Below are 18,269 nucleotides of genomic sequence, written 5' to 3'. Positions count from 1 at the left end.
AGTAGATCTGTCTATCTGTCTTGTAACTATTTGTTGTAGTTTTGTTTGAGTGTTTGATAGGACACGTAGAGCACCAACAGTTAGTGAGACCAGTCACAGGATACATTGTTATCAACGAATCCATTTGAATCCGGTTGCTGGATGAATCTGGGCAGATCTGGATTAGGCTCACTGAATGATATTTGACTAGCTCACGAAAAGGACTACTGGAAAAAAATTAAACAGAGTAATATATGTTCAGTTTGATACAGAAAGTATAACTTGCGTGTTTGGGCGCCGATGGCTTCAATATATGGAGATTACTGGAGGAATATTGATCTTTGTTGTGTATATAGCGACCGCTGCTAACTACAGGTTTACCACACACTGTTTATGTCACTCAATCACAATCAGTACTAACAGCTATACACTGTTTATCATATTTCTACAAAACTGTACACTTTTGAGATTTACCTGGAGAGAGTTCCGGGGAGGTTCTGATGACTGCTGGCAACTGTTTACAATATGAACCTGTCTCTTTGGGCCTTAACACTTCAGTTTTAAATTTCACCTTATCCTTTATTATCCATACACTAGGGTACCACTGTGGTATACACTATAGTACTAAGTATAACACTAGGGTACCCGCGGCCCGGTCTGAGACCAGGCCTCCTGGTGGATCAGAGCCTGATCAACCAGGCTGTTGCTGCTGGCTGCACGCAAACCAACATACGAGCCACAGCCCGGCTGATCCGGAACTGACTTTAGGTGCTTGTCCAGTGCCAGCTTGAAGACTGCCAGGGGTCTGTTGGTAATCCCCCTTATGTGTGCTGGGAGGCAGTTGAACAGTCTCGGGCCCCTGACACTTATTGTATGGTCTCTTAACGTGCTAGTGACACCCCTGCTTTTCATTGGGGGGATGGTGCATCGTCTGCCAAGTCTTTTGCTTTCGTAATGAGTGATTTTCGTGTGCAAGTTCGGTACTAGTCCCTCTAGGATTTTCCAGGTGTATATAATCATGTATCTCTCCCTCCTGCGTTCCAGGGAATACAGGTTTAGGAACCTCAAGCGCTCCCAATAATTGAGGTGTTTTATCTCCGTTATGCGCGCCGTGAAAGTTCTCTGTACATTTTCTAGGTCGGCAATTTCACCTGCCTTGAAAGGTGCTGTTAGTGTGCAGCAATATTCCAGCCTAGATAGAACAAGTGACCTGAAGAGTGTCATCATGGGCTTGGCCTCCCTAGTTTTGAAGGTTCTCATTATCCATCCTGTCATTTTTCTAGCAGATGCGATTGATACAATGTTATGGTCCTTGAAGGTGAGATCCTCCGACATGATCACTCCCAGGTCTTTGACGTTGGTGTTTCGCTCTATTTTGTGGCCAGAATTTGTTTTGTACTCTGATGAAGATTTAATTTCCTCATGTTTACCATATCTGAGTAATTGAAATTTCTCATCGTTGAACTTCATATTGTTTTCTGCAGCCCACTGAAAGATTTGGTTGATGTCTGCCTGGAGCTTTGCAGTGTCTGCAATGGAAGACACTGTCATGCAGATTCGGGTGTCATCTGCAAAGGAAGACACGGTGCTGTGGCTGACATCCTTGTCTATGTCGGATATAAGGATGAGGAACAAGATGGGAGCGAGTACTGTGCCTTGTGGAACAGAGCTTTTCACCGTAGCTGCCTCGGACTTTACTCTGTTGACGACTACTCTCTGTGTTCTGTTAGTGAGGAAATTATAGATCCAACGACCGACTTTTCCTGTTATTCCTTTAGCACGCATTTTGTGCGCTATTACGCCATGGTCACACTTGTCGAAGGCTTTTGCAAAGTCTGTATATATTACATCTGCATTCTTTTTGTCTTCTAGTGCATTTAGGACCTTGTCGTAGTGGTCCAATAGTTGAGACAGACAGGAGCGACCTGTTCTAAACCCATGTTGCCCTGGGTTGTGTAACTGATGGGTTTCTAGATGCGTGGTGATCTTGCTTCTTAGGACCCTTTCAAAGATTTTTATGATATGGGATGTTAGTGCTATTGGTCTGTAGTTCTTTGCTGTTGCTTTACTGCCCCCTTTGTGGAGTGGGGCTATGTCTGTTGTTTTTAGTAACTGTGGGACGACCCCCGTGTCCATGCTCCCTCTCCATAGGATGGAAAAGGCTCGTGATAGGGGCTTCTTGCAGTTCTTGATGAACACAGAGTTCCATGAGTCTGGCCCTGGGGCAGAGTGCATGGGCATGTCATTTATCGCCTGTTCGAAGTCATTTGGCGTCAGGATAACATCGGATAGGCTTGTGTTAATCAAATTTTGTGGCTCTCTCATAAAAAATTCATTTTGATCTTCGACTCTCAGTCTGGTTAGCGGCTTGCTAAAAACTGAGTCATATTGGGACTTGAGTAGCTCACTCATTTCCTTGCTGTCATCTGTGTAGGACCCATCTTGTTTAAGTAGGGGCCCAATACTGGACGTTGTTCTCGATTTTGATTTGGCATAGGAGAAGAAATACTTTGGGTTTCTTTCGATTTCATTTATGGCTTTTAGTTCTTCCCGCGATTCCTGACTCCTAAAGGATTCTTTTAGCTTAAGTTCGATGCTTGCTATTTCTCTGACCAGTGTCTCCCTACGCATTTCAGATATATTGACCTCTTTTAGCCGCTCTGTTATTCTTTTCCGTCGCCTGTAAAGGGAGCGCCTGTCTCTTTCTGTTTTACATCTACTCCTCCTTTTTCTTAGAGGAATAAGCCTTGTGCATACATCGAGTGCCACCGAGTTAATCTGTTCTAGGCATAAGTTGGGGTCTGTGTTGCTTAGTATATCTTCCCAGCTTATATCGGTTAGGACTTGGTTTACTTGGTCCCACTTTATGTTTTTGTTATTGAAGTTGAATTTGGTGAATGCTCCCTCGTGACTAATCTCATTATGTCGGTCTGGGGCTCCGCGCATACATGACTGAACCTCAATTATGTTGTGATCTGAGTATATTGTTTTTGATATGGTGATATTTCTTATCAGATCATCATTGTTAGTGAAGATGAGGTCTAGTGTATTCTCCAGTCTAGTAGGCTCTATTATTTGCTGGTTTAAATTGAATTTTGTGCAGAGATTTAAAAGCTCGCGTGAGTGTGAGTTTTCATCAGAGCTGCCTCCTGGTGTTATTACTGCAACAATATTATTTGCTATATTCCTCCATTTTAGGTGCCTTAAGTTGAAATCCCCCAGGAGCAAGATGTTGGGTGCAGGAGCTGGAAGGTTTTCCAGACAGTGGTCAATTTTTAACAGCTGTTCCTGGAATTGCTGGGATGTTGCATCCGGAGGCTTGTAGACTATCACAATGACTAGGTTTTGGTTCTCGACCTTTACTGCTAAAACTTCCACTACATCATTTGAGGCATTTAGCAGTTCTGTGCAAACAAGTGACTCTGCAATGTACAGGCTAACCCCCCCCCCCCCTTTTGCCTGTTCACTCTGTCACATCTGTATAGGTTGTAACCTGGGATCCATATTTCGTTGTCCAAGTGATCCTTTATGTGGGTCTCAGTGAAAGCCGCGAACATTGCCTTTGCCTCTGCAAGCAGTCCACGGATGAAAGGTATTTTGTTGTTTGTTGCTGGCTTTAGACCCTGTATATTTGCAAAGAAGAATGTTATCGGACTGGTGGTATTGTTGGTACTGGGGGGGGATTTTTTTTCCGGCATTAGTATCTGTATCTGTTGGTTTGGAGTGGAGGCCATCGACTGTGGTTCCACTCCAGGAATGACTGGATTTGGTGTACGATTTCTGCCATTTCCTGCCAGTTTTTTTTCCTTCCTGGCACTAAAAAACCTCTCCCTCTTGAGTGGCTGTGGCTACCCAGGTTTTCCCATGGCCTGGATGTTTTGTATCTTTTTGTCCCCTTTAGATGGTATGCCTGGCAATTTAAGTTATAGCACAGTCTTTCCTGTACTGAAGAGGTACACAGTTCAGGGTGAAAAAGCTTACAGGAAGGGAGTTTGCATTTTCCTGTTGTCATATGGGCATGGCATTTCCTAGGGTGGTCATAGTTGCACGTCCCATCTGTTTTTCCAGATTTCCCATGCCAGCAGATACCGAGTGCATAGTATGTGCACAGGCTTGGTTTCCGTTTGCCTTGGGTTTCTGTGACTGTATTCCCTGTTGGTGCATGTTTCCCTGTCTTACTTCTATCCTCCCTAGCACCAACAATGGAGCTCCCACCATTTGTTTTTGGTAATATATCCTCACTATTGCTAGTGGAGTCCTCTTGTTTGCTATTTCCTGCGGTATTTCTAGTTTGCAATATTGGTTTTATCTTATCTTTGACTACACTTGTTTCCCTACTATGGCTCCTGTCCCCTATGGGGTCATTTATATGTATTCCTTCCTGCGTATAATTCCCGACTACCTGGACAAAATCTCCAGCTTCACCATTACTGTCTCCCAGGACAGCATCTCCAGCTTCCCCATTACTGTCTCCCAGGACAGCATCTCCAGCTTCACCATTACCGTCTCCCAGGACAGCACCTCCAGCTTCACCATTACTGTCTCCCAGGACAGCACCTCCAGCTTCCCCATTACTGTCTCCCAGGACAGCACTATCAGCCCCCCATTTACTGACTACCAGGACATCATCTCCAGCCTTACAGTTTCTGACTACATGGCCAGTATCAAGGGCAGTACCATTCAGCCCGGACTTTTTATGTTCCCATCTGTTGTAGAAAGCTTCCAGGTTTTCTATGAAAGCAGCTTTGATGTTGACCTCTTTTAATACCCTTGTGATTTTAGTCCACAGATTTATCTCATTTGGGCATACCCAAAAACACTTCCCTGTTTTAATACTGCTTGTAGCTAGTTCTTGGATATCTGCACAAGGGGCGTGACACCAGTTTCCACAGAAATGACAATTTATGCATGTGGAAGCCCGTTTGTTTGACTGACCACAGACTACACACAGCTTCATAATGATTTGAATGGTTGATTTACTGCAATTCTACTAGCAACCTCTTGAATATTCTATTAATAACCTCTCTAGGTGGTGCACAACGAAACCGTTTGAAACCAGTCCAGGGTTCGGACCAGTCAAGGGTTCGGACCAGTCAAGGGTTCGGACCAGTCAAGGGTTCGGACCAGTCTATCTGATCTGATCAGTGGGTCACTTATTTAAACCATACTGGTCGGTGATTTGAGCTAACACATGAAGGATCTACTGGAAATTATCTACCCGAGTAATATGTGATTTGATTGATACAAAAGTATAACTTGCGTGTTGAAGAGCCGGTGACTGCTGGCACTCCTACAATGACGAACGGTCGAGCCTCCACCCTTGTTTATCAATCGCTGTATCTAGCTTCTCTATTTTTTTTTTTTTTCCGTCTCCACCACAATAAATGCTATATTATCACTATAGTTGACTGGTGCAAATTTTGGAGGAAGGGCGCTTTTTCTGTAGTAATAATTGCTTCTCGTTGTGTATATTGCGACCGCTGGTAACTACAGGTTATATGAAATTCACAGTAACGTCTGGTATTTCAAGAAAAAGAAACTAATGAAAGTCACTCCACTCCACTAAGTACCATTATAATACTGGTTAGTTGCTACTACAACACTGTATTCTGCTATTCACTGGTATCACTAGATTATATGCGAGTACACTAGCAGGCCAGGAAGATTATTAAAAACAGCTGACCTGTGGTAAGTTTCTGGCGACTTCTGGCACCTGCCTCTATAGGCTTATCACTTCATTTACAAATTCACCTGTTTTCAAATGACACTTTAGCCTTTATCATCAATATACTAGGGAGCCACTGTAGTATACACTATACACTATGTATACTCAATGCTTTCAGGGAGACTTTCTTTCCTCTGACACAAAGTTCAATTATTATTATTTTTCCACACGGGACAGGCCTATGATTCCCCTCTGGCAGTAAACTCTGTTAGGTAGTGCACACAATTCTCCTTTTTTTACTCAGTATATAATGTTTTCCGCCCAAGATTGGTTCCAGGCGCTAGAGGGATGTATCGTATAGGATTGATGACACAAATTAAAGTTCTAGCACGTAAGAGCGACCGTGAAAACACCAGAAAACCGGGAGCACAACGAGGCACGCTGACACTGTATTTCTGAGTCAGCAAAATGATGAAATTTGAGTGGAAAAGAATCTTTCCTCCGTAAGCCATGCGTGTCGTATGAGGCGACTAAAATGCCGGGAGCAATGGGCTAGTAACCCCTTCTCCTGTATACAATTACTAAAAAAGAGAAGAAGAAAAACTTTATAAAACTGGGTTGCTTAAATGTGCGTGGATGTAGTGCGGATGACAAGAAACAGATGATTGCTGATGTTATGAATGAAAAGAAGTTGGATGTTCTGGCCCTAAGCGAAACAAAGCTGAAGGGGGTAGGAGAGTTTCAGTGGGGGGAAATAAATGGGATTAAATCTGGAGTATCTGAGAGTTATAGCAAAGGAAGGGGTAGCAGTAATGTTAAATGATCAGTTATGGAGGGAGAAAAGAGAATATGAATGTGTAAATTCAAGAATTATGTGGATTAAAGTAAAGGTTGGATGCGAGAAGTGGGTCATAATAAGCGTGTATGCACCTGGAGAAGAGAGGAATGCAGAGGAGAGAGAGAGATTTTGGGAGATGTTAAGTGAATGTATAGGAGCCTTTGAACCAAGTGAGAGAGTAATTGTGGTAGGGGACTTGAATGCTAAAGTAGGAGAAACTTTTAGAGAGGGTGTGGTAGGTAAGTTTGGGGTGCCAGGTGTAAATGATAATGGGAGCCCTTTGATTGAACTTTGTACAGAAAGGGGTTTAGTTATAGGTAATACATATTTTAAGAAAAAGAGGATAAATAAGTATACACGATATGATGTAGGGCGAAATGACAGTAGTTTGTTGGATTATGTATTGGTAGATAGAAGACTGTTGAGTAGACTTCAGGATGTACATGTTTATAGAGGGGCCACAGATATATCAGATCACTTTCTAGTTGTAGCTACACTGAGAGTAAAAGGTAGATGGGATACAAGGAGAATAGAAGCATCAGGGAAGAGAGAGGTGAAGGTTTATAAACTAAAAGAGGAGGCAGTTAGGGTAAGATATAAACAGCTATTGGAGGATAGATGGGCTAATGAGAGCATAGGCAATGGGGTCGAAGAGGTATGGGGTAGGTTTAAAAATGTAGTGTTAGAGTGTTCAGCAGAAGTTTGTGGTTACAGGAAAGTGGGTGCAGGAGGGAAGAGGAGCGATTGGTGGAATGATGATGTAAAGAGAGTAGTAAGGGAGAAAAAGTTAGCATATGAGAAGTTTTTACAAAGTAGAAGTGATGCAAGGAGGGAAGAGTATATGGAGAAAAAGAGAGAAGTTAAGAGAGTGGTGAAGCAATGTAAAAAGAGAGCAAATGAGAGAGTGGGTGAGATGTTATCAACAAATTTTGTTGAAAATAAGAAAAAGTTTTGGAGTGAGATTAACAAGTTAAGAAAGCCTAGAGAACAAATGGATTTGTCAGTTAAAAATAGGAGAGGAGAGTTATTAAATGGAGAGTTAGAGGTATTGGGAAGATGGAAGGAATATTTTGAGGAATTGTTAAATGTTGATGAAGATAGGGAAGCTGTGATTTCGTGTATAGGGCAAGGAGGAATAACATCTTGTAGGAGTGAGGAAGAGCCAGTTGTGAGTGTGGGGGAAGTTCGTGAGGCAGTAGGCAAAATGAAAGGGGGTAAGGCAGCCGGGATTGATGGGATAAAGATAGAAATGTTAAAAGCAGGTGGGGATATAGTTTTGGAGTGGTTGGTGCAATTATTTAATAAATGTATGGAAGAGGGTAAGGTACCTAGGGATTGGCAGAGAGCATGCATAGTTCCTTTGTATAAAGGCAAAGGGGATAAAAGAGAGTGCAAAAATTATAGGGGGATAAGTCTGTTGAGTGTACCTGGTAAAGTGTATGGTAGAGTTATAATTGAAAGAATTAAGAGTAAGACGGAGAATAGGATAGCAGATGAACAAGGAGGCTTTAGGAAAGGTAGGGGGTGTGTGGACCAGGTGTTTACAGTGAAACATATAAGTGAACAGTATTTAGATAAGGCTAAAGAGGTCTTTGTGGCATTTATGGATTTGGAAAAGGCGTATGACAGGGTGGATAGGGGGGCAATGTGGCAGATGTTGCAAGTGTATGGTGTAGGAGGTAGGTTACTGAAAGCAGTGAAGAGTTTTTACGAGGATAGTGAGGCTCAAGTTAGAGTATGTAGGAAAGAGGGAAAATTTTTCCCAGTAAAAGTAGGCCTTAGACAAGGATGTGTGATGTCACCGTGGTTGTTTAATATATTTATAGATGGGGTTGTAAGAGAAGTAAATGCGAGGGTCTTGGCAAGAGGCGTGGAGTTAAAAGATAAAGAATCACACACAAAGTAGGAGTTGTCACAGCTGCTCTTTGCTGATGACACTGTGCTCTTGGGAGATTCTGAAGAGAAGTTGCAGAGATTGGTGGATGAATTTGGTAGGGTGTGCAAAAGAAGAAAATTAAAGGTGAATACAGGAAAGAGTAAGGTTATGAGGATAACAAAAAGATTAGGTGATGAAAGATTGAATATCAGACTGGAGGGAGAGAGTATGGAGGAGGTGAACGTATTCAGATATTTGGGAGTGGACGTGTCAGCGGATGGGTCTATGAAAGATGAGGTGAATCATAGAATTGATGAGGGAAAAAGAGTGAGTGGTGCACTTAGGAGTCTGTGGAGACAAAGAACTTTGTCCTTGGAGGCAAAGAGGGGAATGTATGAGAGTATAGTTTTACCAACGCTCTTATATGGGTGTGAAGCGTGGGTGATGAATGTTGCAGCGAGGAGAAGGCTGGAGGCAGTGGAGATGTCATGTCTGAGGGCAATGTGTGGTGTGAATATAATGCAGAGAATTCGTAGTTTGGAAGTTAGGAGGAGGTGCGGGATTACCAAAACTGTTGTCCAGAGGGCTGAGGAAGGGTTGTTGAGGTGGTTCGGACATGTAGAGAGAATGGAGCGAAACAGAATGACTTCAAGAGTGTATCAGTCTGTAGTGGAAGGAAGGCGGGGTAGGGGTCGGCCTAGGAAGGGTTGGAGGGAGGGGGTAAAGGAGGTTTTGTGTGCGAGGGGCTTGGACTTCCAGCAGGCATGCGTGAGCGTGTTTGATAGGAGTGAATGGAGACAAATGGTTTTTAATACTTGACGTGCTGTTGGAGTGTGAGCAAAGTAACATTTATGAAGGGATTCAGGGAAACCGGCAGGCCGGACTTGAGTCCTGGAGATGGGAAGTACAGTGCCTGCACTCTGAAGGAGGGGTGTTAATGTTGCAGTTTAAAAACTGTAGTGTAAAGCACCCTTCTGGCAAGACAGTGATGGAGTGAATGATGGTGAAAGTTTTTCTTTTTCGGGCCACCCTGCCTTGGTGGGAATCGGCCGGTGTGATAATAAAAAAAAAAAAAAATAAAATAATAATGATTACTGATTGCCGGATTAATGATGGCTGACCTGTACTGAAACTAATGCTTGTTTATCAGTCTCCAAATCCTCACACTTTGAGAGACTACAACCATTGATTGCTTCCAGTTCTTTGGCCGTCAAATAGGAAAGCATGGGTGACTAAACCTCTTTTCCAAGACTTGTTTTCAAGTTGTTTTTGCCCAGCTGTTGAAAACTATTGCAATGACAGCAATATCATGTTTAAAGCATTACTGGTATTGGATAACATCCCAGGGCATCCAACGACACTTGGATCATTTTTTTTTTGACACGAAACACATCATTATTGCAGCCCTTTTTTCAAGGAACCTGAAGTTTACCTGGAGAGAGTTCAAGGGGTCAATGCCCTCACAACCTGGTCTCTGACCAGGCCTCATGGTGGATCAGGGCCTGATCAACTAGACTGTCAATGCTGGCTGCATGCAATCCAATGTACGAACCACAGCCCAGCTGGTCACGTACCGACTTTAGATGCTTTTCCAGTGCCTGCTTGAAGACAGCCAGGGGTCTATTCGTAATCCCCCTTATGTATACTGGGAGGCAGTTGAACAGTCTTGGGCCCCTTACACTTATTGTGTTGACTCTTAACATGCTAGTGGCACCCCTGCTTTTCATTGGGGGGATGTTGCATCGTCTGCTGAGTCTTTTGCTTTCGTAGGGAGTGAATTTTGTGTGCAAGTTTGGTACTAGTCCCTCTAGGATTTTCCAGGTGTACATAATCATGCATCTCTCCTGCCTGCCTGCCAGGGAGTACAGTTTCAGGAACTTCAAGTGTTCCTGGTAATTGAAAGGTGCTGTTAGTGTGCAGCAATATTCCAGCCTAGATAGAACAAGTGACCTGAAAAGTGTCATCATGGGCTTGGCATCCCTAGTTTTGAAGGTTCTCATTATCCATCCTGTCATTTTTCTAGTAGATGTGATTGATACAATGTTATGGTCCTTGAAGGTGAGATCCTCCGACATAATCACTCCCAGGTCTTTGACATTAGTTTTTTGCTCTATTGTGTGGTTGGAATTTGTTTTATACTCTGATGAAGTTTTAATTTCCTCACATTTACCATATCGGAATAATTGAATTTTCTCATCGTTGAACTTCATATTGCTTTCTGCAGCCCATTGAAAGATTTCGTCGATGTCCACCTGGAGCATTGCAGTGTCTGCAATGGAAGACACTGTCATGCAGATTCAGGTGCTATCTACAAAGGAAGACATGGCACTGTGGCTTATATCCCTGTCTATGTCTGATATGAGAATGAGGAACAAGATGGGAGCGAGTACTGTGCTTTGCAGAACAGAGCTTATCACCTGGAAAATCCTAGAGGGACTAGTACCGAACTTGCACACGAAAATCACTCACTATGAAAGCAAAAGACTTGGCAGACGATGCACCATCCCCCCAATGAAAAGCAGGGGTGTCACTAGCACGTTAAGAGACCATACAATAAGTGTCAGGGGCCCGAGACTGTTCAACTGCCTCCCAGCACACATAAGGGGGATTACCAACAGACCCCTGGCAGTCTTCAAGCTGGCACTGGACAAGCACCTAAAGTCAGTTCCTGATCAGCCGGGCTGTGGCTCGTACGTTGGTTTGAGTGCAGCCAGCAGCAACAGCCTGGTTGATCAGGCGCTGATCCACCAGGAGGCCTGGTCACAGACCGGGCCGCGGGGGCATTGACCCCCGAAACTCTCTCCAGGTAAACTCCAGGTAGCCACCTGTTGACTACTGCTCTTTGTTTTCTATTTGTCAGGAAATTATAGATCCATCTACCAACTTTTCCTGTTATTCCTTTAGTATGCATTTTGTGCGCTATTACACCAAGGTCACACTTGTCGAAGGCTTTTGCAAAGTCTGTGTATATTACATCTGCATTCTTTTTGTCTTCTAGGGCATCCAGGACTTTGTCTTTGTAATTCAGCAGTTGGGACAGACAGGAGCGACCTGCTCAAAACCCTGGGTTGTGTAAAATTGATGGATATCTAGATGGGTAGCGATCTTGCTTCTTAGGACCCTTTCAAAGAATTTTTATGATATGGGATGTTAGTGCTATCGGTCTGTAGTTCTTTGCTATTGCTTTACTGCCCCCTTTGTGGAATGGGGCTATGTCTGTTGTTTTTAGTAATTGTGGGACTACCCAAGTGCCCATGCTCCCTCTCCATAGGATGTTAACCCTTTCTAGGTTTCGGACATACTAGTATGGCTTATGCACCAGTGTCCATGATGTACTAGTAAGCATAAATTCTAGCCCCTTCAAATCTAGTGAGAGAAAGCTGGTAGGCCTACATATGAAAGAATGGGTCTATGTGGCCAGTGTGCACAGTATAAAAAAATCCTGCAGTACACAGTGCGTAATGAGAAAAAAAAACTTTGACCGTGTTTTTGGATTAAAACAGCGACTTTGCACTATATTTTTGTATGGTATTTATTGTTGTATTCTACTTTTCCTGGTCTCATTGTATAGAATGGAAGGCATATTACAGAACTTGAGATGATTTTGACTGGTTTTACAATGAAAAGTACCTTGAAATTGAGCTCAAAGTAGCAGAAATGTTCGATTTTTACCAAAGTTCAAAAGTAAACAAATCATGCTAAGCGTCCAATACACGTCAACTGGTGAGTCTAATATTCTATCACAAGTGCTCTGATATTATTTATACCATTTCTACACTAATGCAGTAGTCTGCATAACAGTAAATTGTATTTTTTTTGTTAGAATAAAAATTCAAAGTGGAAAGCAAAAGAATGTAAGAGGGGCCTGGGGACATGACTAATGAACAGAGAAAATGTTATTTTAGTGCCACAAATGTTTTTCTTATTTATTCTGGACCCTATTTGGAAATTGGCATCTTTTGAAATTTGTGTGAAACTGGCAAAATTGCTAAATTCTGACCACTGTATTGGATAGTTGAAATCAGTAAATTGGTGGTTTCTTGTACTCATTCGATAGAAAAAAGATTCTCTATCTTTTCATAAGGAAAATAATTTTTTTTGTTTTTTTTTTTTTGCAATTTGGGGGACCCTGAGAACAAGTCACTGAGAGGACCTGTGGACCCTGAAAGGGTTAAAAGCATGTGATAGGGGCTTCTTGCAGTTCTTGATGAACACAGAGTTCCATGAGTCTGGGCCTGGGACAGAGTGCATGGGCATGTCATTTATCGCCTGTTCGAAGTCATTTGGCGTCAGGATAACATCGGATAGGCTTGTGTTTACCAAATTCTGTTGCACTCTCATAAAAACTTCATTTAGGTCTTCGATTCTCAGTCTGGTTAGTGGCTTGCTAAAAACTGAGTCATACTGGGACTTGAGTAGCTCACTCATTTCCTTGCTGTCATCTGTGTAGAACCCATCTTGTTTAAGTAGGGGCCCAATACTGGATGTTGTTCTCGACTTTGATTTGGCATAGGAGAAGAAATACTTTGGGTTTCTTTCAATTTCATTTATGGCTTTTAGTCCTTCCCCCAATTCCTGACTCCACAGTAGTGGAGAGTGTAGGTGAAGGTGGGTAGATGCTGGTATGGTAGTGTGTGGAGAGTGTGGGTGTAGGTGGGAAGGTGCTGGTGCCATAGTGGAGAGTGTAGTTGTAGGTGGGAAGGTGCTGGTACAATAGTGCGGAGAGTGTGGGTGTAGGTGGGTACGTGCTGGTACAGTAGTGGAGAGTGTAGGTTTAAGTGGGTAGGTGCTGGTACAATAGTTCGTAGAGTGTGGTGGTACAGTAAGAGTGGTAGTGTAATAAAGTACCTGGAGAGTGTGGTGGTACAGTAAGTGTGGTAATCTAATAAAGTACTTGGAGAGTGTGGTGGTTCAGTAAGAGTGGCAGTGTAATAAAGTACCTGGAGAGTGTGGTGGTACAGTAAGAGTGGTAGTGAAATAAAATACCCAGAGAGTGTGGTGGTACAATAAGAATGGTAGTGTGGAAATAAATGGTATCAAATACCGACACAGTGGAAATATAAACACATATGCAGTATAATGTGATCCTTTATTGACAACGTTTCACCCACACAGTGGGCTTTTTCAAGTCACACACAGATCTGTGTGTGACTTGAAAAAGCCCACTGTGTGGGTGAAACGTTGTCAATAAAAGATCACATTATACTGCATATGTGTTTATATTTCCAAGAATGGTAGTGTAATAAAGTACCTGGCAAGTGTGGTGGTACAGTAAGAATGGTAGTGTAATAAAGTACCTGGAGAGTGTGGTGGTACATTAAGTGTTAGTTAACCCTTTGAGGGTTTTGGTCGTACTAGTACGTCTTACGCGTAGGGGTTTTTGTCGTACTAGTACGCATAAATTCTAGCGGCCTCAAATCTCACAGGAAAAGGCTGATAAGCCTAGATGTGAGAGAATGGGTCTGTGTGGTGGGTGTGCACAGTAGGAAAAAAATCTGGGACCCAGTGGTGCATTGTGGGAATGCCATCATAGTACACAATTTCCACCGTGCCCTGTGGTAAGAAGTTCCTCACTCCTCGGCGAATTGGGACACTTATGTTCCCCAGTGACAGTTCTAATACAGATGGAAGTGACAGTGAAGATGAGTTTCAAGGTTCTGGTGAGGTTTTGACCGAAACTAATGACCATAATATGGGTAATAGTGAGGAAAACCCAGACAACCCACAGCCTTCCACCTCTGGTGCTGGGCCATCTTGTTCACGTTCAGTTGTACCAGAATCAAAGAGGAAACTCCTATTTTCCAAAATCCCAGACTCAGATGTGAGCATTGGTGATGATAGTGATAGTGATTATGAACTACAAGCTCTTCAAACTTGTTCCAAGAATGGAGGAGGAGGAGGAGGCAGAGGAGGAGGAGGCAGAGGAGGAGGAGGCAAGAGGAGGAGGAGGCAAGAGGAGGAGGAGGCAGAGGAGGAGGAAGAAGAAGAGGAGGAGGAGGAGGAGGAGGAGGAGGAGGAGGAGGAGGAGGAGGAGGAGGAAGAAGAGGAGGAGGAGGAAGAAGAAGAGGAGGAGGAGGAAGAAGAAGAGGAGGAGGAGGAAGAAGAATACGTAATGATAACAATAATACATAATAATAATAATACATAATAATAATAATACATAATAATAATACATAATAATAATAATAGGTAATAATAAATGTTCACCCATGACAGTAACAAGATAAGGGGAGATAACATCTGATAAGTGCTGACGTTTGATGAGGGTAAATGAGGGTAGAGCTGATGCCAAAAGATGAGATAAACATCTCCCTCCCTTTCTTTTTGCTGGTATACTAACATTTCTGTCTGTCTATTTGCCTGTCTGTCAAGCTCCCTGTCTATCCGTCTAGCTCTCTGTCTCAGAGAGCCACAAGACAGCGTCATCACTTTTACTCACATCTTCAAGCAGAGTATAGCACTTTGTCTGGGTTTCTTGGGTTATCCTAGGTAATTTATACTATGTATACTTGTATTTATGTGTACCTGTGAGACAGAGATAAAAAGACAGATAGAATGAGGGAGAAAGATAATTAGATAGAATGGAGGAAGGGAAGCAGCATCCAACCCCATTGTTTTGACAGGCGGGAGGGGGGAGTGAGTAATGAGACAATATGTCATTTTGACAGCTGCTGACTCCTGGTAATTTACACTATGGAGGAGGAGGAGAAGAAGGAGAAGGAGGAAGAGTAGGGGGAAGAGGAAGAAGAGGAGGAGGAGGAGGAGGAGGAAGAGTAGGAGGAAGAGGAATAAGAGGAAGAGGAGGAGGAAGAGGAATAGTAGGAGGAAGATTAGGGGGAAGAGGAGGAAGAGGAAGAAGAGGAGGAGGAGGAAGAGTAGGAGGAAGAGGAAGAGTAGGAGGAAGAGGAAGAAGAGGAGGAGGAGGAAGAGGAGGAGGAGGAAGAGGAAGAGTAGGAGGAAGAGGAAGAGTATGAGGAAGAGTAGGGGGAAGAGGAGGAAGAGTAGGGGGAAGAGGATGAAGAGGAAGAGGAGGAGGAGGAGGGTGGAACACTAGTACACTGGTACTGGTACACTAACATTTCTGTCTGTCTATTTGTCTGTCTGTCAAGCTCCCTGTCTATCTGTCTATCCATCTAGCTCTCTGTCTCAGAGAGCCACAAGACTGTGTCATCACTTTTACTCACATCTTCAAGCAGAGTATAGCACTTTGTCTGGATTTCTTGGGTTATCCTAGGTAATTTATACTATGTATACTTGTATTTATGTGTATCTGTGAGACAGAGATAGACAGACAGATAGAAAGAGAGAGACAGATTGAAAGAGATAGAATGAGGGAGAAAGATAAAACACCATTGTGTATGACACCATGTTTCAGAGTTCCACAAGCTGCAGAACTAATAGGAATATGTTCAGTGACTGTATATTGGTATATATATTATAGAACAATAATAATAAACAATGTTTTGTATTGTTTGTTTTTGTAAACAAGTTTTGTAAACAATATATTGATAATTATGTTTGTGTGCTTATTGTGTTGTATACAACGAGTGTATATATGTACATTGCACCTTACTTTGGTCTCATAGGCCACATAAATTATGTGAAAAAATAAAATAGTGAAAAAAACAACAAACCTTCAAATACAAGTAAACTAAAGTTTACCGGGTGAGCAGCAGTCGCCGCTGTTGCCATACGCGGCTCATTTTCTGCAAACTTCATGCATCCATATCTCCGTAAGTATTGATGGTAAATTTTTTTTGTTTATCCTATAATGTTTAGAAAAAAAAACTCTATTTTTTCATAAGAAAAAATAATTTTTTTTTTTTTTGAAATTTGGCCGACCCTGAGAACGAGTTTCGGAGAGGGCCTGTCGACCCTCAAAGGGTTAATAAAGTACTTGGAAAGTGTGGTGGTACAGTAAGAGTGGTAGTGTAATAAAGTACCTGGAGAGTGTGGTGGTACAGTAAGTGTGGTAGTGTAATAAAGTACCAAGTACCTGGAGAGTGTGGTGGTACAGTAAGAGTGGTAGTGTAATAAAGTACCTGGAGAGTGTGGTGGTACAGTAAGTGTGGTAATCTAATAAAGTACCTGGAGAGTGTGGTGGTACAGTAAGAGTGGTAGTGTAATAAAGTACCTGGAGAGTGTGGTGGTACAGTAAGTGTGGTAATCTAATAAAGTACCTGGAGAGTGTGGTGGTACAGTATGAGTGGTAGTGTAATAAAGTACCAAGTACCTGGAGAGTGTGGTGGTACAGTAAGAGTGGTAGTGTAATAAAGTACCTGGAGAGTGTGGTGGTACAGTAAGAGTGGTAGTGTAATAAAGTACCTGGAGAGTGTGGTGGTACAGTAAGAGTGGTAGTGTAATAAAGTACCTGGAGAGTGTGGTGGAGCAGTAAGAGTGGTAGTATAATAAAGTACCTGGAGAGTGTGGTGGTGCAGTAAGAGTGGTAGTGTAATAAAGTACCTGGAGAGTGTGGTGGTACAGTAAGAGTGGTAGTGTAATAAAGTACCTGGAGAGTGTGGTGGTGCAGTAAGAGTGGTAGTGTAATAAAGTACCTGGAGAGTGTGGTGGTACAGTAAGAGTGGTAGTGTAATAAAGTACCTGGAGAGTGTGGTGGTACAGTAAGAGTGGTAGTGTAATAAAGTACCTGGAGAGTGTGGTGGTGCAGTAAGAGTGGTAGTGTAATAAAGTACCTGGAGAGTGTGGTGGTACAGTAAGAGTGGTAGTGTAATAAAGTACCTGGAGAGTGTGGTGGTACAGTAAGAGTGGTAGTGTAATAAAGTACCTGGAGAGTGTGGTGGTACAGTAAGAGTGGTAGTGTAATAAAGTACCTGGAGAGTGTGGTGGTACAGTAAGAGTTGTAGTGTAATAAAGTACCTGGAGAGTGTGGTGGTACAGTAAGTGTGGTAGTGTAATAAAGTACCTGGATAGTGTGGGCGTGGGTGGGTGGTGGTTGGTCCTGGAGAACATGGAGATACAGTTGACCATCTTGTAAAGTTATCCTGGAGTAGCGGAGGTCATCTTGGTCTTGCTGGACACCAAACACCAGGCCAGCCTCCACCAGCCTCTTGACGCTCTCACTCATCCCACGAAGATGATCAACCTGTGGACAGTTACCACCATTATCACCTCTTCACAGTGTCACTACCATTATCACCTGTGTACAGTGTCACTACCATTATCACCCATATGCAGTCTCAGCATCATTATTACAAGTGTACAGTGTCACTATCATGTAGTGTCAGCACCAGTATGACAAGTGTACAGTGTCACTATCACCCATGTACAGTGCCAGCACCATTATCACAGGTGTACAGTGTTATGATAATGTTTGCTTCAGCATGATAGTGTTTGAACAAAGGAGAATGACAAAAGCCACTGTATATGCAGAACATTTTGGCCAAACTTAAGATTAATAAGGCAATAACAATACAGTGTAAATTTAGGTATTTACAATGAATAAAATGTAAGTGAATATTGTATTAGTTCAGACTACATGACTTTAACAAGTTTACTTGAGGGGAATTACAAGTTTCATTATAAACCTAAAGTGTACACAATTGTTTAATGATTGTGAGAGTTACAGATACGGTGGACCCTCGATTTTTGTGATTAATCTGTTCCAGAGAGTCTACCAAAAGTCAAAATTCATGAGAATCGAAACCATTTTTCTTATAAGAAATAATGTAAATCCAATTAATCTGTTCCAGACACCCAAAAATATTTTTTTATGGATTAATATAGATTTACATATATAAAGGAATGAGAAATCAATATAAAGCAATAATAAAAGGTATAAAAGATCATTTAACATCACACTTACCTTTATTGAAGACTCTTTTTGGTGTATGGAAGACGGGAGGAGGGGAGAGGGTTAGGGTGATGTTCCTCCACAAATGTTTGCACTTCAC

The 18,269-nt window shown here is 42.5% G+C and overlaps 1 protein-coding gene across 1 annotated transcript in view; it reads right to left on the bottom strand.

The window, feature by feature from the left end:
- The window catches only part of LOC128697320 (uncharacterized), a 91,626-nt gene extending 74,094 nt beyond the window's left edge, over positions 1 to 17,532 (bottom strand). Inside the window, exon 1 of the mRNA XM_070080840.1 lies at positions 17,282 to 17,532. Coding sequence (XP_069936941.1) covers positions 17,282 to 17,443 — 162 coding nt within the window. The 5' untranslated portion in view covers positions 17,444 to 17,532. The remainder of the gene's footprint in view (positions 1 to 17,281) is intronic.
- Between the last annotated feature and the right edge of the window lie 737 nt (positions 17,533 to 18,269).

This window comes from Cherax quadricarinatus, unplaced genomic scaffold, assembly GCF_038502225.1.
Source record: "Cherax quadricarinatus isolate ZL_2023a unplaced genomic scaffold, ASM3850222v1 Contig1099, whole genome shotgun sequence".
Lineage (NCBI taxonomy): Eukaryota > Metazoa > Arthropoda > Malacostraca > Decapoda > Parastacidae > Cherax > Cherax quadricarinatus.
This window is presented reverse-complemented; position numbering and strand designations above follow the sequence as displayed.